Raw genomic sequence first — 26,298 nt, forward strand, 5'->3', positions numbered from 1 at the left:
GGAAGCTATGTGAAAATTAAATTCCCTTTTCAGTCTCAGAGGTGCTCTCCATGTTACGTAGACCATAATCATGCACTTTAAAATGAAAGATTTTTCCTCCGTTGCTTTTGGAATCCAGATACAGCAACAAAAGCCCCCTTCCCGCACTGTGGATCCTTCTGAGCTCATGAGCGAGCAGATCTGGTACTCTCTGGAGTCATTCAGAAAAGTTTCAAACATTTACATAAAAGTAGAGAAGATAGCTGTGCTTGTAAAGACAGACTCTGAAAAAAGGAACTATTAGAAAAACGTACTCTTTAAGAGACCTTTATTTTGGTTGCACAGTTACAATTCTGAAGTTCATTTATGTTTACAGTTAAATTGTTCCCAAATAATACTTCATAGTTCACCATGTAGACAGTGCATTCTCTACCAATCTAGTGTACGAGAACTTTATAAAATACAGATTAAGTGCCTTTTTCACCTGTACACTTTTCAGATTAGTGCACCGACATTAATTAAAAAGGCAAATAGATTAATTGGCAAAAAAGTGTTCAGTTACATTTCTAATATATTAGTAAAAAATGGCACAAAAAGGAAAAAGGTCATTTTAAAGGCTATAAGCATTATCAGACTTCTTAAGCAGTTCAAATCAGTTCAACTGATTATGAATTTATTTTCAAATACCACTGCTGAACTTGAAATTTAACTTGTAATCTTCTTTTCCCCAGCTGTATAAGAAACCTCACATACAACTTCAGGTCTGTTCACAGAAACTGAATCACAGCGATTCCAGAACAGCGACATTCAAGTGTAGTTAGGAAGTTGGGAATTTCTATTCTTCCCAGTAAATCTAAGAATTCACAGACTAGAACTTGTTTTCATCTAGCCAAGCTCATTGATGCTCACTTCAGACGTGAAGGTATCAGGTGTGCACGCACTAAACACAGTATTTCTTAATGCAAGAACTGAAACAAGAAATCCACACTCACAAATTACACCATCCACCCGACCCACCTCTGCAGGAGACTTCCAGACATAATGGCACTTAATGCCACATAGAGACACGTGAAGCATCTGAAAGATTTTAAGCAAACTGAAGGCTTAATTTGAAAGCTTCAGTTTTAAAAGAGAGAAATCACACCAACTTCAGCAACCTACTTTTTATTCTTGAACCACCCATAACAAATGGGCAGGCGGGTGGGACAGAAGGGAAGGGAAAGAGATAGAAAGATACTACTAGCTTAAAAATAAAGTCCAAGATATGAATTTGTTGCCCCAAGGAACAATTCGGGAGTTTGTTTTGGCAGCAGTACTTAGCAATACCCCCAAAGATAACTATCCCCCTCCTTCAAAACAAGTTATCAGGATTTTTGATTAACCCCCTAAACCCTAGGAGGTTTTTATGTTTAAGTTAACAGAACAGTTTATGAAGTTGACTGATTTTAATGATAAGAAGCACTCGCATCCAAAAGGGCAGGCAGTTATACCAACTGGAGCACTGAGAATGTTACTTCTCAGATCAAAACAAAGTCTCATAAAAAAGCAAGTGTGATGAAGTACAGACCCATTATTTTACTCAGCTTCACAATGAGAAAACCGTGACTGCAGGAATTTCCTTTCATAATTTAAATACCAATTACAATGCTTTCTCCAGAGACTTATTTTGTAGATACCCATATGATGATTCCAAGAATCAACGCGCCAATAGCAAGTATAAGAATGAGGATGCACATTTTCTTTCGGGACCTTTGCTGCCAATAGAGAAAAAAAATAAGTTGATTGAAAATAGTACCATAAGATCAGGAGACTAGTCAAATGCTTTTATGATCCTATCACTTATGTAATCCTAATAAATGCTGTCCTTACAAACAATAAATCATACAAAGCTGTTTGAGAAAAGAAGAGTAATCCATTCACGTATTAAATTTAAGGTTATATTATATTCAACAAAACAATTTCAGTGATATTTCTAGCATACATAATAAATTAAGGAAAGAAAATGGCAGGAGCACGGACAATACATGAAAATAATTAGAATAGCAGGGAAAAGAAAATGTGAGAGCGCGTGGCCATGTACAGAGGAAAACAGACATACAATACGCATAGTAGAGGAAGCAGGAATGGTCTTCTGGAAAAATTATTTAAAGACTATTAATATATACAATATTAATATATACACAGAAGGGGGCAAAGGATTGCCCGTTCTAGAGTTCTGGAAGACAGACTTTGTATCCATTAATAGTGTTTTAAAGTTGTTTTTGTGAAGTTTCTTAAGGGTCAACTTGCCCGAAAAGGGGGAAAAGACCTGAATAGACATCCAGTTATATTGATGTCACTACAATACTGTGCAAGTCTTGAGCATACCCAGAACTTTTACGTCTCCCACACAGGTCTATCCCTTGAGATAGCAGAGCAACCAAGATGAGGATCAGATCATCATTTTTTATCTGAAGCAGGAGGAAAGGGAATAATACACTTTACCAGTGGGTTTCACAGGCTTTTGCTGATAGCCAAGGGATGATAACACTCAGATCTTGGGATTCTAGGCCCCAGCTCCAAAAGCAAATCCAGGCTTTGCCCTATTTCGCAGAGGCTTTTCTGGATATTTCCCCTCCAGTAACAGATGGCCTGTTTGTTTGTTTTTTCCTGCAGAACTACATCTGTCTCTGTTCTTCATTGGAACAGACTTCTCCACCTCACTACCACCCAGGCAACTAAGTTTCTTGTCATAGCTATTTTCTTCTAGTTTTGCTAAGTCTCTCTGTTACTTCTTTCCTCTCACTGTCAACCTAAAGCTCTTCCCTTAGCTGTGTCACCATTTTACTGGCTAGAATTCAATCTTTTTGACAGAGTCCCTTCCATCTCTTATCTATTGCCAGATTCTCTCCTTCCAGCTCTTACACTCCCAGTCTGTTCCTTTACCATCCTGGAGACCATTGCTTACCGACACTGCGCTGAAGTCAAACATTATCCCTGTAACACTACGTAGGCAAGGTCCTGGACTAAAGACATGGCGCTGTAATTTCACCCTACGCTTGACTGTCATTCCTATGAGCACTAAAGCAACAGCAACCATTCATACTTCACAATGGGTTGTACCAAGTAATATCATCTGGAACAAAAGAAAAATTGACGATGCCTCCACTCCTTCCCCTCCTCGACTTCTTCTGAGATGAGTAGGCAATCCTTCAAATGTTTTTTCATCAATTTACTGGCCTGGCTACTACAAGCACACGTAAGAAGATTTAAACATCTAAAAGCTAACTTTGACTAGAGAAGGAGGATTTATTACTAATAAGATTATTTCTAATCAATGCCAAAAATTTTAAAAAGAGGAGGTATTAAAAGGTCTTTAGAAGGCTTTTCAAAAAGTTTGAGAGCTTGAAATATGTTTTTCGAATCAGTGTAGCAGAATTTACACAGCTTTAAGAAGATTTTGCTTACATATACAGCAAAAATTGATGCTACTTGGCAGCGTCTTCAGAAGACTTCCCTGCCTGCATTCTCTAGTCCCCCAACGATCTCTAGAGGCTCCTTCTCCACACACAGTCAACCCTTTTCTTCTTGGACTGTAAAGAAGTGGTTTTTTTTTTGGTTTTTGTTTTAAACTAAGGGTAAAACTCCCAGTGCTTTGAAATAACCGAGTTAATTTTACAGGAGACCCAAAGCTTACAGAGGTCACTGACTTTTGTTTCACAGTGACCTAGAAATACTGCCCTATCCTAATCATAAACCTTTAAGCGAGTCCCAAAGCCTTGAGGAAAACGCTAAGCAAAATTTGAACTGCAAAAGTAAGTGGGAGTCAGGACTACTGAAAGAGGACAGTTACACACAACTGGCAGTTGGCATTGACATTACCTGGTAGTTCGCTGCTCTCGCCAGCTGCTGGTTTGCCTGCTGGACATGTACATCTGCATTTTCCACATTGGCTTCTATGCTGTCTTTATTTTAGAAAGAAAGATTTCAAATGTTGAATAATCATAACCCAACCAAAGGGTTGGAATGCTGAAATACAATTGACGTCATCTGTAATAGCAGTCCTCCACAATTGTCAATATCTTTATCATCATTCAATTATCAACATTATATTGTGCATTACGGAAGTTTGACTTTCCTTATACTAAATGTTTTGCGTAGGCCTAAGTTAATTTCTGAACCAACCAAGGATTAAGTGCCTGACTTTCTTTGTCAGTTAAGAGCTCCTCTGTTCTAGAAGCAAGACTGAGCCTCAGAAACAGACTAGGGTAGAAACTTTCCCTCAATACTTTCTTGTCTCCTCTCACTTGCTAATGACTACCTCTGCTTAGAGAAAATGCCTAAGGCATTTTCGCTCAGGGGAAGAACTCAGGGGAAACACTGCAAGAGCCATGAATATAGTTTGGTGTTCAATCCTACTGGCACAGATGTTTTCCCTGGAAAAATCTGACGGGATCTTGAACATATTACAGTGGAAGATGGAGGTAAGAAAAAAAAAAAAAAAAAAAAGCCCTGCAAACGTGCACTGGACAACAGCGTGGCTTAGCAGCAAACTCAGAAAACATTGTGTGACCATATTTAAGGAAAAGAATAAGCCTATCTGAAGGGTGGAAAGGAACCTTAGCTGGCTCTGCATACTTATACCGTTAGTCAGAACGGCAAAATTCCCTAAATTAATTTTCTGGTTCTCTTTTTTTTTTCCTTCAAGAAAATTCTATTTCTCAGTTTAGCTTTTTTCTTTGTTAATGCTTTCCACCACGTGGATGATGGGAACAAATTTTTTCCCTCCCTGCATCACAGCATTTCTATGTACATGATTTAACAACTTTTCAGACAATATCTGAATTGGACTTACCTATCACATCACCTTGTTCATGAATCATCATTCCTAAATCTTTGAAAATTTCATTGATGTCCATAATATCTGCCTGCAAGGAAAAAAAATCATCACATTAATTGGCATAACATTTTACAGAATCTCTGTATATTTAGATACAAAATACTGCTGCTCTTCCAGAATATGCACCTATGATTCTTTATTGTACAAAAAAAAAAAGCCTTAATAATATTATTTGGAAGTTTCTTGTACTACAAGTCAAATTTATTATAATCTAACAGACTGAAGATGAATATGTGCACAAAACAGACTTCACATCATATCACAAAATGAGATCTCTCATATTGCTGAGAGTTTGTCTACACACAAAATTTTAAACTTAGTTTAACTGAATAGATTTTAAATTTAGCTTGTGCAACACTCCATCTGAAATACCCTTATTTCACCTTAGGGGCAGGCTTACGCCAACTTAGTTTAAAAGCTATCAATTGATGTTAAATGAATAAAAGCATATGGAGAAAGTGTTCTGCATTAGTTTTAGTACATCTCTTAAATTAAACACACACACTTTATAATAAGCACAGTTTACAGAAATGATCACTATAATATGGAGCCGGGCTACTGCACTTTAATATTATATTACACCATTACCATCTGGTTACGATGAAATGATAGATGTCACATTATTACTGTGCATATGAGCTCTTTCTTAACCGACGATTGATATCTGGTTAGTTCACTGTATGTTAATGCATGGGTGACAGAAAGAGGTTATCACAGACCTCATTCATAGAACAGAATGGATTTTGCCAAGTGTATCAGCAGGATTTCCTGCTAAACCTCTATTCTAAGATCTTTCTTATTGATGGTAGAGATGTGAATTCCATATTGGCTGGAAAAATTCATTTCATTTTCACAAAAGTGTCTTGACGATAGTATTTCAGCACACTGAAGACAATTATTTGTGTACTTTAAATCTTGATGTTAAATGCTTTCAAATTTTTGACAAGCCCTTAATTACAGAAGTTTAAATGAAACAGGGCATCTCTATTTCCAGATGAAGCGTTAAAAAAACCTGCTTACAAAACAAAGATGTCAAACAATATATTTGGGAATACCCGGGAGGAAGGGTATGATTTTGCTTTATTTATAATTATCCTGTAAAAAAATTACATAACATGACAAACGTCTGTTTGAAAAAACATGAGATGTATTTTTCCTTGTAATCACATGAGCACTTTTCAATTCCTTAACGGAATCGGTGAAATTAAACGCAGTAGCAAAACATAGCTTTCATACAGGAGATTTCTAGTGCATATTTCATGTATCAGGTAATGGCAATATTTGCAGGTTAAGCAGTAACAAAATAAACCAAAACCAAAAAAATCAAACACCCTAACCCCTTGGGATTAATTTCTGCAACTAACGCTCATGCCGGTAAGAACGATTCTTCCTTGGAAATATTAAAAGCATATTCTTAAATCTTTTTTAAAGCCACACAACTCTCATACATACTTCAAGCTGCCTAATGGAGGATTCTCTCTCCTCAATGAGACGGAGGTCATCTTCTGTAATTTCCTCATCTTGCACTTGTGCTTGAGGTTGACTGTTGAACAAAAATTCATCATAATCAAGCAGCCACAATGAGAAATAAATCAGATGACAGTCAAATACATGGAGTAAACTTTCCATAACAGTTAACAAAATGCATGTTTTCACCCTTGCATGTTTAGCTAAAAGAGGTCTGAACAGTCACGTTTTTGATACTGGAAGCTGCTGTTATAGGCTACTTCATAGTAAAGTTACACATAGCATTGAGGTAGCTGGTTGGAAATTCCACATATGAATGCACAGACAAAGTTTCTTCTGAATTATAAACTGCAGGGATTAAACCCATGTGAGGCAAAAGTAAGTTGGTCATTGCCAATGGAATCTGAGGCTGAGATGCAGCTCTTGGACAGCATGAAGTAACAGATCAAGCAAACGTTAGATCCTTTCACCAGAGCTTAACAGTTTTACTCTATTTACAGGTTGGACTGTGCTTACCTAAGTTCGGGTGACACAAAGCCCAGATATGGATTTGGCGCAGCTTAAGGAGATGAGTCACAGTGGAGTACGGAAAGGAGGAGGAGAACATGTGAACTGCTCCTTTTTCTTCCCACTAGTCCCACCAAGAAGCCTCTTCCCCACACTTGCCCCACGGAAGGAAGCTGGACTGAGCAGCCTGTCCCCACTCCCTTCAGAAAAAGGTACAATCTACAGCTGGTTTCCCTTCAGGCCACTTACTATTCTGAGCTAAGCCCAGACTTATTCGCAGTTGCAGCCTACCTGTCCCAAGAAACAAGCGCTCCTTCTTTGTAGCTGTCTTCAGGAGCACCACCCTACATAATCGGTGTTAGGAAAAAAAAAAAAAAAAAAAGTTTTATGGACCTGAAAGGAACACTGTCAGCATTCCTACAATGAGTTAATATTACAAAGTTTATATTAAGTCAACTTCAGACTGAAACATGATTTAACATGTCAGCCTGTTTTTCCTCTACGCATGCAGAAAGCCGAAGTACAAGCAAAAACAATCAGTTTAGTAACTGCCTGCTAGAATTTACAAGTATAGCAACATGTATTTGGCACAGCGTAAAAATGCAAAATTGACATGCTAGCAAGGAAAAGTTCAACATCTCAGGCTCCTAGGCGCTTCTCCACTTCAACAACATAGAGAGATATGGCAAGTGATTCTTCCCTGTTGTTATCTGAAGGTCCAGGAAAAGCATTGCAAGTTCTGCTAAAAATTGCTTTTGTAAGGGCACAAACACAGGGGCAGTTCATGACTTTGTGCAAAAACAGACAAGGAAAATGTAACAGGTTACGGGGAGTTGCATTACATCTTAATTCAGCCGTCACCACAAAATGATTCAGCTATGCATAGAAGTGAGTAAAGAAAACTGCAGTTATAATCACATTGCACACGTTCTGGAGTACTTGGAGTCAGATACAAGCTCCCGTAAGCTGCATTAAGGAAACAAGTTTAACACCAAATACCACCAAAGACACTGTAAATAGAATACAACACAGCACATTTTCTGATACTTACAGACACCCTTGAGCTGGCTCTTACTCTGGCTACAAAGTCTTTTTCTTTCTCAGCAGCTTGCCTTTGGAGTCTTTGGAAATTTGTTAGTGCTGTAGTGAACTCCCCCACGAGACGATCTTTCTGTATTTTTCTTTGACGCTATAGGATAAAAAGTTTCACCAAGTCAAATGAGCTCAGGTTTTCCCAAGCTTTGCCATTTCCAGCCTGCTCAATGCTGTCTAAGGCATATACGCATTTTTTACATAGGAATAAGAGAAAGCTGTCTAAAAACCATTTGAAGCTGCATGCGCAAACCTCCCTTCCCTCTGAGATCACATAACTCTACCATAACTTAGAACATTTAAAGAGGAAATTGATGCATTTAGTTTCATTAAACAGCTGGAAACGAGCAATGGGCAGGGCCAGGTCAAACAATGTTCCATAAGACGATACAGGGGAAGCTTCTACTTTCCTTACTTCCTATTTCTTATAAAACTAATTCATCATTTAAGTGTGAAATATTTTGATACTGTGAATCCTAAAGTATGCAAAACAGACTGATGGGGGGGTGGAGAAACATACTCCCCATGTATTTTTAAAATACATTCCGGAAACATACACTGAGCTGCACTTAGAAGTGGGCTCACACTCCCTCTTCAGCGCTTAAAAACTGTTACAGAAAAACTTGTTATAACCTGTTAGTTTTATTTTTTGAGGAAGGTGTGGAGGAGGCAAGAGGAATACTGGGCACTCAGGAGAATCTCCATTAGATTTCCCTACACGTATACATTACAACAACCCTTCCTTCCAAATTTGTGAGAGCCTATGTTTTGCAATTTATCAATCCACTATTTGTGCTTTTCATTGCAAGGTATCCTTGATGAAGATGCTCATGGTAAAGGGAGTAAAATGAAACAGTAAAACATACCACCATCAACTTTTCAGCTCCCGGATCAAGCAACAGAGAAACTATAAAATATATTTTGACTGAACTGGAGGTTATATGCTAAGATCAGGTTTAAACAACATTAGAAGTTTACTCCTTGACAGGCTGAGCACATGTGGAACATGGACTGCCATTTGAATTCAGTATATCAGGATAATTCATTTTCCTAAAGACTCCTTGGTAACAAGCCACAGACCAGATAAGTTGTTTGAGTGGCAATAACTTGCATCAATACCTTCTGGTATCCCATTAGTCTTCTCTTATTTTAGCTATAGATTGCATTAGGATAAGAAACCACAGAATGGCAGCCAGGAGTGCACTAATGACAACAGCCACTTTGCATGTTACTTCCTGTCCAGATTTCACAGCAGACCTGGGAAAGATGCAGCTTAAAGACTGCACGAGTTATTTTAGTAATAACTTCTCTCTGCTATTGCTCCAAGAAAGGAAAAACCTGTGGACAAGATCTAGTGCATAGCTTGATCTGAATTATGCAGAACAGACTTACTGGGCAAATTCTTTGGACAGTATGTGAACAGGTGTGGCCACTGGCCAGACAAATAGGTACAGTACCCAACTCCCTGCCACTGCAGGTAGTCAGAGTGCCTGCTAAGTCTGACAGACTTGACATCACTGCTACAGGTTACAAAGTGCCCACCTACCTCCAACCACAGGCACAAGGTACTGCCTAAATTCCTGCCATTTTAGTCAGACTACTTCACTCCTCGTACAGAAAAAGGACTTTGCAATAAGTCTCCACTGCAACAAAATACACCTGTGCTATAATTGTCTGTCATGCAAGTGCACTGATTGACAAAATACAACTTTGAAAGCCTGGTGAGGAGTACAAAAATAGGCACACAGATTGAAGTCATTCAAATACTCTGCATGAGCCAATGTTACGGTCAAACAAGCTGCAGTCTTTGGTGGTTTTATACCTGTTCAGTTGCTGCAGGCAAAGATCCAAACTCTTTAATGTATTTGTCAGTTTCTTTGGCAAGCTGGTTTGTGTACTGCTGCTTCTGTTGCCTGAAAGCAAATGCAAAGTTTCATTAGAGACTCGTGGGTTATTTTGTTCAAATTTCACTGATGCGTACAAAAGTAGTAGCACTAAATGCCTCACTGAAGAGCATGAGCCCATTTTCATTCCATGCTTCACTGTAAAGCCATCATGGCAACTGATCACTCTGGATGCTAGGCGAGACAGACACCAAAGAATGCATGCTCCTAACGTAACAGCACAATTCATCACTTGCCTCCACCTCCCCCGCCCCTTTTCTAGAGATTTCTGTATTATTTGCATAACATTCAACAGTAAGTTCCTAGTTACTCTGAATATCTAAACATAGTTTTCCATTGTTTTTTTGAGGCTAGCGATCTCAAAAATTGTGAAATGCCTGCTTATTTTTGATAAAATAGAATTCAGAATAACTGCAGAAAAGGCCAAGTTTTTCTGTGGGGAAGAACATACTTTGGCCTCGATATAACTCCAGGATCATAGTCCATGAAAGATCAATTCTTGATATTTAGTGGAAAGCTTATACAGAGAGATCTATATTTTCCAATTATGCAGTAGCTGAACATTTTATTAATTGTTTACCAATACAGTTAACAGGGCTTAAAAGACATCCTTGCCTTTAGGAGCACTGCTGTTCCTGTTTTTTGTTTCTCTTTGCGTCTATTATCACACATTCTTTAACTAGCCTTCTTATTTTTTTTTCCCTGAGCAACTTAAATTGTTCCCCTGCTTTTCTACCCCTCCTCTCCAATGGGCATAAAAAGGTTTTATCTGGAAAGTTACTAGCAGAGTCAACAACAGCATTGAAAATAATCAAATAACTCTTACAGTTACATATGAGCATGAAAGAAAGAGTCAAATGTTCAGACAAATGAAAAAGTGACAAATGAAAACTCAAGGAAATTTACCACATGTTACCCTCCTAAAGGGACTGGTATGTGTCACAATAGTTTCTAGCTTTTTCAGTTGTGAATTGAAGCCTAGATCCTGCCTAATCTGTGTACAAATTGCATATGTCGCTTTTCACCCATTCATAGTCTCCACTAGGGCATCCACTGTGGATTGTATGTGAATAATGTTATGAGCTCTCAGCTCAGGCTATTACAAAGCAATTTGGTTGTTCACACAAAATGAATTTGAAGCCTTTGGTCTAATACACACTTCCTCCTGCCAGTCGGTGGCTACACTGCAGCATTAGCCACGCTGAAGACTGTCAACTTTCTTACCCACAGGGTCAGTGCAACACATACGGCTTACGTGCATGCATGGTGCCGAGATTAAAGTAGTACAGGAGTTTGATTAAAAATAAACAAATAAATCAGATAAGTCCATTAGACCGTGCCACAAAGTGGACAGCAGCTAACCGTCTCAGGTAGTGACACGTTAATGAAAGCCCGCTTATTGCTGTCTGAGCTATAGCACTGCCACTGAGCCTTAATTTACTTCTGCTTTCTTTAGCATTTCTGGCACATGTTCACACTATAATGTTATCTCTTCCTGTAGCTTTCATCATGACAAAGACATTCCCCTTTCTCCCCCAGTATCACATCTCACAAAACCCTCAAAACATTACTCTGGGAAACTCTACACAAACAGATTTGAAGGCCTGACTGGGTGGGTGTGGAGGGCTGTTTTGCTTTGGGTTTTTTCTTCATTTTTTTTTTTTTTTTTTACCTGCAGCATTGCTTTCTGATCCTGTCACCTTCCCCTTGCTGACATACGGCATGTGTTCTGTAGAAGCACTGATACTGCAGGCAATGTAGCTGGGCAAGCCAGCTGACTCTACTTCACAAAGACTACCCAAGATTAATTTTCAAAAGGACATCTCAACATTTAATTTTCAAACATTTCTCTATACTTGCCTTTCTCAACAAGATCAAGCACGCTGCCTAACAAAAAAAGCCCACCCTATCACCTACCAGGAGATTGTTTATGATGCAGTGAAATTAGAGGTTTTCATGTGAAGTACTCACAGCTGTTGCCTCAACTCAGGCGTGTCTTGTGGTGTTCCAAGTTGATGTAGTATTCTTTGTATTTCTGCAGCTGTTTGCAAAGAGGAAGATAAATGTTAATGGGGTACAGACAATTTTCCCTTAGCTTTATGCATTTTTGCTAGGCAATTCTCAAGCCATACAAGTTGACAGAAGCTGATATGCATGACTCGTTTGACTTACTACAAAGACTCCACTAAAAAAAGTCCCCGAACAACCAATAACAGTTTTTGCCAAGTTAAAGACAAAGCCTAAGGCTTCTTAAAAAGGGTATGAATGTATTCAGGTTTCTAGGCAGAAATATGCCATTTAAGGACTAAGTGGTAGTGTTACCCTAATAAATATAAAATACTACTTTTAATTTTTTTTTTTTTTAAATAAGTACCACAATTTTTAATCTGGTTTAATAATTCTTACATATGCCATTTTGGAAAGACATATGCAAGACAGTTATGATATTATCATAGAGAAAGTGCATTAACGAAGAGACAGCAACAAAGCATTCATGGGCTTAAAGGACATGACAGAATCAAAATTCTAGTATCTAAGTTTAAATTTAAAATTTGAGACACTTGTTGTAAATATGTACATATATATTTAACTGTAGGACATAAAACATTGGCAATTTTTAAGTGCGTTTTATGAAATAAATTAGCTTTGAACTGTGAAAAGTAACACTTAACCTGAGCCTTACTTTCAGCTTAGTGTATTTACTGTCACACGGGAAAGCATGGAGAACAGACAGACAGACATTTCAGGACATGCAGCTCATCACAGTGTAAAACTAATGTTCTCAGCATGCTCTATCTTGGCTTAACAGTCTCACATCTTTCAACAAGGAAGAATACATATGCAAAATAGCTTATTTTCTGCTCAAATTCAGTCAGGAGTAGACTTGTCTTCTCTGCATTGCTGTGGCTCTCTCCAGGCAAACTGGTGTACCACCCAGTCAGTACCATACATAACAATATGATGACAGGATCCTCACTTTACTAGCACACTAGCTTTTCTTTTTCTGAATACAGTTAAATTTGTGGTAAAAGGCATCTCTCAGTAATGACAAAAACCATGAAAAAAGAGAATTTTTCCATACACCATGGAAGAGATTTGTAACAGAAAGAACTTCAGTGACAATAAGAAACTTATCTGCGACTTTTGTTAAGCGCTTAGATAAAACTGGAATTCCTTAGGACAATTTTAGTTATGAATTTCTAATGTTTGTTTCATAAGAAGTCTCCAGTGAAATATATTATATTGGATTTGCTAGGCTGCTTTACATAACATTGTGATGCTGAATATTGCTGCAAACAGCTCTCTCCATATGTAGCCAGGGTAATGAAGATATTAACGAAAAAAAAAAAAAAAAAGGGAAAGCGCTCAAGTTTTGCACGAAGTCAGAATGAAAAATTCAAGATGAAAGCCTTTGGAGAATTAAGTGGACAAAAATTACTTAGGTGAACACTGGTGCAAGGTAAATTTCACGCATCTTGCACTTTAATTAAGTTGAAAAGCACATAAAGACCCAAGTGAATATTCTTGAATGCCTTCTACAGTCGCCACCTGCCGGCAAGCTCAGGGTTTCTGTAGGCCAAGGGCTTAGTACCTGCTGGGCCCCAGCACACAGGCACTGAGCTTCTGAAACCTGAATACTTGTTAACTTAGGCTTGAGGTCTGAAACATGCACTAGTGATCACACTTACCGGTAAATAAATACTTTGGTTAACTATGTCTTCTTCTGCCTAGCGTAATGCATTGTTTTAAAGCAAAGGGGAAAAAAAAAGAAAGTAACAAAGTACCTTGCCTATGTTGTCTTTCAAATTCAGCAAAGTCTCAATTCACTAACTTTAATATCTACAAAACTCAAAGCAAACCATTCTAAAGTTTTATTTGTTCAAGGACACCCTCTCAACTGATTTAAAGAGCCAAGGTGCTCCGCTATTCCTCTTCAAAGTCAAAACACCTCTGTACGTATTTTGGAGGAAAAAAAAAAAAAAAGAAAAACTTCAAGCACTCTGTTAACCTCTGTTTCGCAGACAGAAAAATTACCAATGTCTTACTGCCACCTAGAGATAGAGTTATTTAACTAGAAATGAAAAAGTGAAAAGCCAAGGTGTGCTTTAAATGAAGGCTATTATTTGAAAAATTCCCTGAAACAAAGCCTCTATGTAAAACATTTCCATTCCAAGTTAATTAATTATGTATCCTACTTCTAAAACAGAACACAAGTAGGTAATTGAAAGGAAATTAAAAACCAGCACAGCATAGCTGGTCAGCTATGTAATTGTAGGAGTCAGAGGGAAGTTCATCCTGCTTCAAGTCTTGCGACTGAAGAATTCAACAAGAAATAAAACACATTTTACAAAGAAGCCTGTAAGTAAGCATAGACACGTGAAAGTGCTTAAAGGCTCAGAAACCTCAGGAAAAAGGAAGAATTCAGGGACTAAACAGACAGCAGTTTTTCGGGGCTCCCTTTAACTTAGCATTGCCCACCTTTGCTTTTCACATTAAGGATATTACTCACAAAAAAAGAGCATTTCTCCTTCAACTTGTTAACTCATACGAAATATACCACACTGAAAGGTGAAACATAACTTATTCAAGTAACCAAATGGGAAAAAAGGCAGAGTGGTAAAACTCAGTCTTGGGCTACAGGCTTTAGTAGCGCTCCCGATGCCGTCCTCACGGAGAAGCCAAAAGCTTGGTATTTTGGACACAGGAAGCAAACAAGTCAGTAGGACCACTATAATCCAGGAACTAAAGAAGGTGCACTTCCTAAATTGATTTATAGTGCGTACACAAGTCTGCAAGTTAAAGTCGTCCATCCTTTGCACTATTTTATAGCACAAGAAGCCTCTGTAGGCGCCTTCCATGACCCACTGTCCCGTTTGGGAAGCAAGTGGGTTGTGGGTCTTGGAACTGAAGAGTGCAAAACTGCTGGAAAGCTGGGATTACTCTTCACAAGACCGAGGCCCCAGAGTTCCCAGCTTCTCTGTTGATCATAGGATTTATTTGCTGCTGCCTCCCTGGTGTAAACAGACTTTCGCCCCTGGGCCATGAGCGCGGGCTGGTGCATGAGGGCATCTGGCTGCTACCTGGGTGCCTTTCAATTTATCAGGAAGGCTCAAGGGTCCCAGACAGCCGGCGGCATAGGTCTAAATCCCCAAGCCATAGCTCTACACCATAAATACACCAGTAGCAGTCAGAGAACAAAGGTCAGAGCATAGTTTGCCCTGGTTCCTAGGTTACCTCACCCTTAATGGTTTTCCCTTCCCCACTTCCTGATTCTTCTCGCTTCCCATGTCTTGGGGCAGAGATAAGGAGCTCTGGGACGCATGAGTAATACTACTTCCCAACGGCCTTTCTGTCTTTCTGGACATTTCCAACCCCACAACAGAGCAGGTGTGGAACTCATGAATGATTTTATTCCATTTCAGCGCAAAGCCTGGCACTATAATAGGACTTCAGGTAGACCTAGCTGCTGGGCCTTAACCAGGAGCTGTGGAAGTACACGCACCACATGAACACAGATGTTGTCTACAAAAGTTGCCCAAAGTTGTCTTCAGTCTGCACTGAAGAGCAAGGTGGACGCTTGCACGTAAGGAAGGCATGTGAGCAGCCCTGAGGAAGCAGACTCTTGAGCTGTCAGCGAGCTACCTCAGAAGGGAAGTCCCTCTGCCGAGCTCTGGCAGTGGAAGATGCAGGGAGCAAGATGCCACTCTGAAAATACCTTTTCTCCAAGCAACTGCCATCTCATATGCAAAAGAAAAGAATCTTGCTCTTTCCACCTGAAAGCAACTCTTAGGAAGAAGCAATACCATATTAATAACATTTTTCACTTCTCTGCACAGTATTCCTGATCTAGATCTCATAATATATAATTATTAGCTGAGGAAAACTACTCAGCTACTCTCTTGGGGCAGTCACATGCTCAGGAACAGGTCAGACGCGGTTAATGATGAGCCAGATAAACAATAAGATGTAACCTGATTTCCTGCTGAGAAAATTAGTTAAGAGTCAGCTCATGTTTACTTTTCCTAGGCCAAACAGTGATTCTATTTATCAACAATGGAAGCTCTCCCTCTAGTTCAAGAGAACACAACAGGACCCAGAAAAAATAGTATTACAGCCTCATATAAAAGGTCTCATTTTTCTCTACAGAAGTTGCAAGGGCAGTGAGACCTAACAGTGGAAATATTACATTTTTCTAAAAGGTAGGAGTATTAAGGAAACATGTTCCTCTCAGATCTGTAATGCACATTTATTCTGTAGATAAAAACAAATTTCACATATTGAATCACACACTGTCCTTGTTTAACAGCTGGCTTTTAGCTGGCTGGGGAAGAGGAAAGTTTTATCTCCTTTCTCCTTGTCTTTGCTTGTTTTTCAGCTGTCTGTGCAAAAGCTGTTCCATTACCACAACTAAACCTCCGGGGACATAACTGATTGTAGCACTTCTTGAACATGAAAATATTTAAGACCAGAGGAAGTTTCACAATTAAAACAAATTGATAATAAAATGAAAATGAAAATATAAACAACTCCCTGCCTCTAAGACTAGAGTAGCAAACAAAGCTAACCCTAATTAAGAATTAGCAATCGCTGCGCAGGCTGTAACACCCTAGGAGTGGCAGAAGAAAAGAAAAATACCCAAACCCTTGAGTCAAATCCTAATATTTGAAAGACAAAGAACCAAGAGGAGGAAAACAAAGAGGGGACTTTAATCCACTCACCTTCTCTGGTAGGACTGAGGGATAACCAAGCACCGTATTCATCCCTAGCATGAGACAAGGGAAACTAAGGCTGTTCTTAATTTGGGCCACTTGCCAATATGTCCAGCTACAAGACAGGCCTTCTTAAGTTACAGGAGAGCTTATCGTCCCATCTCAATCTCCTTTCTGCTTCAAGTCTGGAAAACCAAACTTTAAATCCTCAATTGGCCATGACCATCTTAAGCTCATTGCAGCTTTATAGCTGGGAAGCGAGATGAAAAGGCCACAATATAAACATGAAATGGAAAGATTTTCCACAAGTGCAGCCTGGAACCTCACTTCTCACTCAGATCACACGCGATTGCGTTATAGCTGCACAGCAGAAGTTTCCTTCAATGCTACAGTCCAAGCCAGAACAACCACATTGCCCAATTTCATAAAATTACCATCTAGTGCTTCCACAGGAAATGCAGCACCCACTGGGCGTGCACAGAAAAAACACCAGCAGCAAGAGAAGCAACAAACACTGGAGTGTCATACTGCAAAGAGGACAAAACCAGATGAGCAAGCGGGGCAAGCAGAGGAAAGACGGTGTGACAGTACAGCAGGCACACGAAGCAGGAGCACCGAACCACCAGAGGCTGCTAGTACAAGCAACCTGCAACTAGCTGCTACAGCTAGTCCTCAATATTAACTGTAACTGTAAGGGTCCACCCCGCGCTACTAACCAATCTTTCATTTAAAAAGATACAGATAGGGTTTTGGTCACTGCATAAGGTCCTCAGATCTAAATTCAGCAGGACGGAAACTAACAATGGAGATTTAAAGCTGTTGGTTTTCTGTCGTTTTTTTGGCTCTTGAGCCGAAGCAGACCTAACAGAATCAGCGAAGTCTTCTCTTGTACGCACCAGAAGGAAAGGGCCTTTTCCACGAGAAGCTCAGGCTCAGCTGCGGCTTCCTATAGCAAATAAGCAGTGTGTACAACACTGGCTCCCTTACCTTTCAGAAATGCTTTGTCAAAGGCCTTACCCACAGAGCCTCAGGTTGGGTAACTATGAAGAAATCACATGCCTGTTTCCAGTTGAACAAGTAAGTCAACAAACAGCACATCCAGTTACGGATTAAGTTATGTGGAATCTAATAAACTTCAAGAGTCACTTCAAAACAGGTCATTGGAATAGACAGAATGATTTATAAAAATTGTACCAGTTCAATTTGTTTAGCTTTTGCCTGTACGTGACAGACTTCCTCAATTTATTTGGAGTCAATGCAATGTGTTTTCTTTCTATACTTTGATTGAAAGTACTTGACTAAAGAGAGATGCTGTAGAAGATCTTTCTGGATCAATCTTTTTTCAAAGACACTATCTACAGCAAATCAAAGGAGTTGCAATAAATTCAGTAGACTGCAGTTTTCTGTAAGAGCGTAAGATTCCATTTAAAGCTATCTGTGCAGTTCACCCTTTTTAAAGATTTTAAATCAAGCACAACTCCACTATGTCATACACCTCGCTACCCGGGCTCTAAGCAAGAGTGACAGTTCAGCAGAGGAGGAGGAAGGACAACAAAGATAGAGCTCTGAGGACAAACTTTATCCCTAAGGATAAAAGACTGGGTAAGACTGGGAAGAGTGGGAAAGCATCTTTAAGTCTCGTACCCTCTTCTGTTAGATTTTATTAGAGCTTCTAACATTTCTAAGCAGAATCATGCTCCCAAGTGACCAGAAACGTAAGTAACAATGTCTAGAGTTCAGGATTTGCCTTCAGTTTTTCCAATTCAACTGTAATAATTTCGTGTTCGTGTACTGTCATCTACAATGGTCTTACAAGCAAACTACGAAGAGGTAATGTATTTTCTTCTAACACAGGCAAAGAGCATACTAAATCCACACTGTTTAAGCGCACAATGTCATGCGACCAATTAGTTCCCCTCAGCTGAGCTGTAATAAGTCATTAAATCGGGTCGTAATCACTTTAGACTCTATGTCTATATCCTAAATTGTCCCTGGAAACTCCCTGAAAGCCCAGAGTTTGAACACTTCTCTAAAGGATACCAAATAATAGATTGTTAAATTACGTAAACGATGCAAAATTCTGTAGTAAAGCAATAACTGCACAAGCACCATAAGACCAACTGACCGAAAGGAAGAAAGTTTGTTTTTAAGGGGTCAGATCATTAAAGCAGGAAGCCTATTCAGAGAATGAGCTGGAAGCAAAGACACGTAAGACATCACAGATTTGTGTTCACAAGTAAGTAGCTGTCACTCAAGGGGTCACTTGCAATTAACCACTGACCTGGGTTTACTCTAAGCCCTTATCGAGGGGCAGCTGACTGCACTTCAGCTTTATAGGAGATTTGATACAGGGCTCTCCGGATAATCAAACCACCGTGCACTACTTTTCTGTCTGCCTGCAAGGAGGAATATCCAACAGAATTGAACTGGGAGATATTTTAAGACCCTCAGAGAGGTTCTGGGATTTAATTCTCTAATGATAGAAAGGAACATGAGGACCCAGGCAGAACAATGACCACATTGTTTCCCCTCTCTGCTGCAAATGTAGACTGTTTTGCAAAAGTTATCTTTTCCAGATGAATCCATCCATTGCTCAATCAGCAAAAGCAACAGTTGCTCAGAAAAAATTCTGGACGTCTTCACTGTTCACCTTGCTGTTTGAAGACTGCACAGTAGTTCTACAATTATTATTTAAACAGTTTCTGAACAAAATGGCTCAATTTACAGAGATCTTTCTTCCCTACCTCCCCTAAATCAGTGGACTAAGGTAGAGCAAAACAGTGTAGCCCAAGGACAGTTCTGCCTCTTCTGCACTTATTATCACAAATAGATCTCTCTGGTGTGTATGGAAGACCCACTTTTTATTATTCTACCACTTGCTTAAATAAATCCTTGGCACTTACTCTCATGCAATCTCATTCACATGAGGCAGTTTCATAGGTCATTTTCCTATTTTAAGTATTTTAAATGAACAAGATAAAACACAGAAAAATATGGAAAAAACTCTGCAAATTCATAAACAGATCTGCTATGTATGCTACTTCAAATATTTATGCTACTTGATATAGAACAAAGCCTTTAAGAACAGCATGCAAATAATTCATGCTTAAAATTTTCAGAAATACTTTCTTTCTTAAAGAACTGTGAAGTTTCACATCTTCATTTTGTTGCAGAAGACAAACATCTAGAATGAACGTGAAACACATCTGAACTCCTCCTTCTCTTATCCTCTACATTCAGGTTACAACATGGATATAGCAGATTCAAGTTCAATTCCTCAAGCTTAGGTTAACATCTAAAACCTGAAATGCAGAGGACAACAGTAAGCACTTAAACCGCCTAAGTAACCAGTTTATTCTAGATTTGACAAGAAATCATTAAAGCATGAAATTCCATTCTAGATGGAAGAAGCCTTCTTGAGAACAAATGGCAACAACAGCAAAATAAGACTTGTTGAAAATAGTATGTTTCCACTAAATTAACTGGAACTTAGCTGTAGCTAATTGGAAATTTCTGATAAAATCATTTTAAAAGTCTCAACAAGCTCTATTTTTAAAGTCTATTTGCTTTAAAATTGCACCTGTACAAAACTACAATTCAAATATAGACAAAATAGAATCTTTGTGTTCATACGGGTTCGGATGCAATACCTCAGTGATTTCATTTACCTTTCACTTGCCCATCTGTATCCTTTTCAGCTAAAGGAGAATCAAGTGAATCTCCTAGTGACAAACATGGCGGTAGAAACAGTTTCGCATGAATGTCTTAACATGAGCTAGTAAAATGCACATATCAGAACTCCGATATTTTTTCAGGGCTTAATGTGTGTATGATTTTCCACAGTTACATAAAGTAAAAGTCATACGATGAATATAATTAAATTCTCATTTTAACAACGTTCAGTGAAAATACTGGCTTACGGAACACTTAGGATGCAACATAAATCAGAGAAACAATGTGAAAGGAGAGGTATCATATGACAGATAAATATCAGAAGCCATCTCTGCTGGCTAAAGTTGACCTTCTGGGAGTGCGCTATGCGAACTGATGCTTGTGCTACCTTAAACAGAAAAAAAAAAGAGCCAGCAGAAAGCAAAAGAGTTCTCATGAGAAAGAAGTCTCTCAAAGCCAGACAGACTCTCTCTTTAGCTATGCGCAGACTGTGGCTTTCTGAATATTTTTTTTAATCATCTTGCAGTATGCAGCGTATATGCTTGTTCACCTAACCCCATTTTCAGTGTGCACGGAAAAGTCAAATACCATATCATTGACCTTGTGAGTGCTGAGCAAGGGTATATTATGACGTTCTTACTGACTTTGCAATTGCCATCGGACAAAATTCTGCCGCAGTTAGGGGGCGGCAAGAAGGAAGAGGAGAATACAGTATGAATGCCTCATTTGAGTTAGCATGGGTTGTGTAAATATTTGATTACAGTTTGTAAATCAGAAATTTTCTAAAGCACATCAAACACTGGGTGTACTTTATCAACTGCAGGCTTTGTCCTGAGTTCCCAAGTAAAATGCAGCACACTACTGTACTGCTCCTAAATCAACAGCTCCCAAACCCAGGCTTGAGATGCCAGGGGAGTCACAGTAGTCATCTATGTAGCCCGTATTACTCATGCTCTTCTTTGGGGTTGTGCAAAGTTATCTGTTTAGTAATTACTAAAAAAAAAAAAAAAAAAAAAAAAAAGGAGGAATAAAGCAAAACAAAGGCATAAAGGTCTGCTTCCTCAATGACCTACCCATGAAATAGAGACTTAAAGGAGAGACTTGAGAAGATGCATGTGTTGGGGGGGAAAAAAAAAACAAAAAAGACCCACAAAAAACCACTGCTGGCTACCACACCTTGCACAATTCCTATCACAGCTACATTAGTCAAATCTTTTCAGCTGAGTAGATGAGGCCCCAATTCCTCCAACCGTATCATTCCTACTCCTATGACTGTGAGATAGCTCCTGTAAATGAATGCAACTGTCATTCTGCGCCCTATGGGAGCATATTTTTAAATAAAATGCTTTCCCTCTTTTAAATGCAGAAAACCATCAGACTTCAAAGAGAACTGCTCCCCCTCATCTTCACATTTGTAAGAAGTCTGAAAGGAACATATTTTTAAATTAGGGTTTTTGGCTTTATTTATTTAATGTTCATCTTTCTATTTGCTGAAAGGTCAGATTTCCCCTTGTACAATTCACTACATGCTCTTCAGTAACAGAAAAATTGCAATATGGACTCAACATTCTCATACTACTAGGGCATATCTCTAGCACAGTAAATGAACAAGCCTAGTAAAAATACAGATTTGTAAGCAGTCAGGGGTTGTTTTGTCACAAACAAACACTTTTTTGTAGCTCATCTTGTTTCTGTGCATTATGATTTGGTTATTCCTTTTCCCTGTCTATCTAGTTGCAGCAAACAAGTGACCACAGAAAATATTTGAAAGTACTACATCCTGAAGGAAGAAGGAAGACGCCAAGATTTTTCTTAAGCTATATCAGCTATCGTTATACTACCACGTAAGTGAGAGTGTCACCCATGACACCAATGGAGTTTTGAAACTACTGCTCCTTTAGTAAACACTGATTAAAACACTTTGATAATAGGTTCTCTACCTGCAAAGTCCAAGCTGGCAGGAGCTATACACCCTATATTACTCTTTATATTTAATTCTTCATATTCCCATTCTTTATATCCAGAAAATTAGGGACAAACCTCAACCATCTTAAAGTTTATATTTCAAATGTCAAAGTAAGTAATCTAGATTTTGAAATCTGATATAAGATAGACTTGGAATTAGAATTATAGTCATTTACAACCAGATTCCAGACAAGGACTTTCAAAGCTTGATCATAAACTGCATTCTAGAACGTAGAAATTTAGCAGCTGCCTAATCCCTAAGAGGTACCAAAGCTTATTATACACTTCTTTATTATTTAAATCTGAAATTTCCATAGCTGTTTGCAGATCTGCTTCTCATTAAACTTAACACAGACCCAAAACCAAACTAGAGAGACAATGCTACCACGCAGGCTTGGAGCACGCCTGATACGTGCTCACATCACTGAGGTTCATTCAGTGCAGAACACAGCATCTCATTCAAGAACATGTGATTCATGCTCCCTAGATTTTATATGCTTTTAATCAATAAGAGTCACATGAACTTTTTTTTAAATTTTTAAGAGTAGACTTCAGAGCCTAACTTTCTCTCTCCTGCCTGAGGACTTTGGCTATCCTACTGCATAGGGTGTCAATAAGAGCATTGATTTCTGCAGTCCCATATGTTCAGTGGTATGGGTTTAAGAAAAGGCATGAAGAAACGCTCCAACTAGATTAGTTCCCAAAACTCTCAGTACAATTCTCAGGTCACAGGCTTTGCTGATCGCCAAAACATGAGTTTGAATCTCTCCAGCCCAAGGAAAATAGACTCCACTGCCTAGAAGTTGACAAATGATGCTATAACCACTTATTTCTGTAAAAGTGTTGATACCACAAAATTGAGCAAGGATCCTTAATTTTAAAGAACAGCTGAAAGAATCTTCTTTCCAGAGAGTGCTCTAGAGTTCTGGATCCCAAATGACTATAGATGCCCTCCTGGCTTAAGTTTCCAAGAGAGGCCACAAGTGTTAATATGAAGGTGGCATCATACAGATGCATAATGAAATGCAAGGTATTTAATATAGGCATTTTCTCTGGAATATGCATGGTATATTAAAAACAGCAAACAAAAAAATGGACCAAGTGTGTTCCTTTTTGAGGGCTAATAATTCAACCTTGGAGAAATGTGATAATCAAAATTTCAGCTTTGACACAAGTTTTAATTTTTGATTGTTTTTGGAGTGTTTACTATAAAATTCTACTGTATTTGAAATCTCTGCAACAGAGAGTTTTCTAATTCAGGAAGTTCTGCTGTATTTCTCCCACAAGTTAAAGAGCAAGTGGAAGAGCAGCTTCCTTTCAAGTAATCTGTATCTCATCTGTATCTTCTTAGTAGTATTCACAATTTCTTTATATGTTAGCAGAAGTGTGAATTAGTTTTAAGGAACCTCTTGAAGGGTAGCAGTAATCTGACACTAAATTTTCTGTCTTTGTCTCTCCCACTCTCTTCATCTTATTCTGAAAACTACAGCACCTCCACAACTCCAGGTGCAGGGATCATCAAGAAGACTTCAAATGTCTCACAAATGCTAAGTGTTTCTGGACAAAAGTGAAAAGTCAACTCAATTACTTTGAATGAAAAACATGGATTTTAGGTCAAGATTCCTAATTTATCGTCACTGTATCTGGAAGTTCCCATGGCTCACAACCTTCCAACAGAAAGCTGACCAAGCCCTGTGCAGAGCAATGAAATAGTTAGAAATGTTTTTAAGCCCTTACAGAGCCCCATCCAGGAAACTTGCTCAGCATACTCATAGGATCCAGTTCCTCATAAAATCTACCAGAGAAGAATGGGATGGAGACTACAGGAGCAGCTGATTGATTACAATTCAGTGGAATCTAGTGAGGGACAAAATCCAGTTGCATATCTACCATTCCTACGAAAGAGCTTGGCTGGCGTTTTTGAAGAAAAAACTTTGCCAGTTTTGAAGTCAGGTGCTGCTAGGAGAGATTTGGACTTGGGCTTCAAGAAAGACAGAAATTCTGGTCTGGTGCTCAGAGTCATCCATCTAAGTTTCAAAAAGGAAAGGAGGACAGGAGTGTGGGTCACCCCTACAGCATGTCTCCTTTTACGCCTGGGCAGCTCCCTTTTAGTATGCCTTATTGGGCATAAGCGTGGGGAGGAGAACCAAGAGACGAGATGGAAGAAAGAGGAAGGAGGAGACTACAAACTCGCTGAATCCAGCACAAGCCCATTGCGCTCACTGACAATATCCACAGTGCTCTAGTTTCAGTCAGCATTTTCACATTTTCATTAACACTTTCACTTAACGGCTGGGACTTTTTTTTTTTTTTTTTTTTTTAAACATCTTGGATAACCATGCACCTTCAATGTCTGTCGCAGATCAGCAGATGTCTTTGGAACACTAAGTTAGAAGCCATGAAACTGTAAGTTAAAGACTACAGAATTTACTGAGCAGATTTTAGGAAATGAAGTGCATTTACAGGGCCAATTTGTTAATTTTAAATTGAGGAAATATAACCTTGATGCAAAGAAGCTTTTTAATAAAGCAAAACTGAAATCTTCCTTCCTGTTTATTGAGATTTACAGAAATTCTTTCAGAAGGAAAATACAAAATGTAGCTGGAAAAAATAGAAATAAAAAGAAACACCAAAAAAACCCAAACACACCTCTGCCACAAATCCGTGTTACAAATATCAAATCCTAAAGCTGGTCTACCAAAAATGAAGATCAAAGTTTTTGTAAAACTGACACACTTTAACTGATCAGAGTTCATCTGAAGTAGTAATAGTAAAAAAATCCACTTCTGCATAGGCACAAAGTCCCACACCACATTAAAAACATGTATACCAAATCCGAAGGATGTGCTGTTTGTTGGTGGCTACCCCTGCCTTTGGATGAACAGTATTCTTTGCGCAATTTGTGAAATCAAGACACTTCTGCACCCCTCTCCCCCTTTTCTGAAACAAACAAAAAAATTCATACTGGTTCAGATGAAAAAACAGCCATGATGCTTCCCATGCCTTTTTGGTGTATTTTGCTGAAATGTAAAAACATAGTTGTACTCAGAATTAGAATAAGGTCTGGATTCATTCCACCAAAACGTAAACATTCAAATGGGGTACCTTTGAACTCAGAAATATAGTCACTGTAGAGTTTGTTCATGCTCAGTGAAGAGAGATGAGCTGACTTGCTCTCTACAGCTCCCTCCATGAATGGGAGAAAAGGACCAAGAACCCCTTCTGCCCTAAATTACCTCTAACTTAAACATCACAGATGAGCGGCTAAAAAAACAGCTGGGATGAATCTAAGCACAGCTCTGTGCAATCTTATTTACATATCTAACATGCACTTCCAAGGACAAGCTGCAAGACTGCGCCTTCTGTCCTTGCCATGCAATTCTAAGCACCAACAAGTATCTGATGCAATCCTTGCTAAGCAAGCACCCTAACCTACCATCTCAAGGCACCACATAACTGGCCAGGACAAAACTGGCTTATTCCCAGCAGCCATCTTACTAACTGTTTATTCACAAAGTGAATACAGAGCGACAGTACACTTCTGCAGGATACACCACACTTAACCATGCATGCGAAGGACTAGACTGGCTGTGTGGGGTGCCAAAAACCTATCACACACGCAGGTGAGGTCAAAGAGTGAATTCCCATGAATGCATATGAGAAATTAACCCAGAATGTGGGATGCCACCACTAGAGCTTTATATAAACATGGAAAAATGCAACTTACAGCACTGGGTGATCTTCTGGATGTTGGAAGTTATGCGCTGGGCTAGCTGATTAGGATCCCCAAAACCCGCACTGTACGACATGGCTGAGCAGATTAAGTGCTGAGATCATCCAAGATGGACACAGGTCAGGCAATCTCCACCGATTAAGGACACCTAAACCTACCCCAGAAAAGAGAGTTATGTCCTGGTCACTGACTTACAAAGATTTTCATCATCTTAAAGGGGAATACACAGGAAAAGGTTAAATAGAACTAATATTTATCCTCTGCTAAAACAATTTACTTTAAAGACAGGTTGCCTAAACCCCAATTATATGGTATTTCCATACCCCGTCAATACCTCACCCATCCTATATTGAACTGCTGCGAAAAGCAAAGATATTTTATCATAAGAAA

At 38.9% G+C, this 26,298-nt stretch overlaps 1 protein-coding gene across 14 annotated transcripts in view; it reads right to left on the bottom strand.

Moving 5' to 3' along the window:
• Nucleotides 1-290: 290 nt before the first annotated feature.
• STX7 (syntaxin 7) overlaps nucleotides 291-26,298 on the bottom strand; it is a 33,465-nt gene continuing 7,457 nt past the window's right edge. For 13 of the 14 annotated variants that reach the window (XM_068938332.1, XM_068938333.1, XM_068938335.1 and 10 more), the window contains 9 exons: nucleotides 25,903-26,062; nucleotides 11,800-11,869; nucleotides 9,747-9,837; nucleotides 7,884-8,021; nucleotides 7,124-7,176; nucleotides 6,311-6,401; nucleotides 4,814-4,886; nucleotides 3,841-3,923; nucleotides 291-1,733 (listed from right to left, as the gene is read on the bottom strand). In XM_068938332.1, coding sequence (XP_068794433.1) covers nucleotides 1,641-1,733; nucleotides 3,841-3,923; nucleotides 4,814-4,886; nucleotides 6,311-6,401; nucleotides 7,124-7,176; nucleotides 7,884-8,021; nucleotides 9,747-9,837; nucleotides 11,800-11,869; nucleotides 25,903-25,984 — 774 coding nt within the window. In that variant the 5' untranslated portion in view covers nucleotides 25,985-26,062 and the 3' untranslated portion in view covers nucleotides 291-1,640. The remainder of the gene's footprint in view (nucleotides 1,734-3,840; nucleotides 3,924-4,813; nucleotides 4,887-6,310; nucleotides 6,402-7,123; nucleotides 7,177-7,883; nucleotides 8,022-9,746; nucleotides 9,838-11,799; nucleotides 11,870-25,902; nucleotides 26,063-26,298) is intronic. The other variant, XM_068938345.1, reaches the window with a different exon arrangement.

This window comes from Struthio camelus, chromosome 3 (genome assembly GCF_040807025.1).
Source record: "Struthio camelus isolate bStrCam1 chromosome 3, bStrCam1.hap1, whole genome shotgun sequence".
In the NCBI taxonomy this organism is placed as follows: Eukaryota; Metazoa; Chordata; class Aves; order Struthioniformes; family Struthionidae; genus Struthio; species Struthio camelus.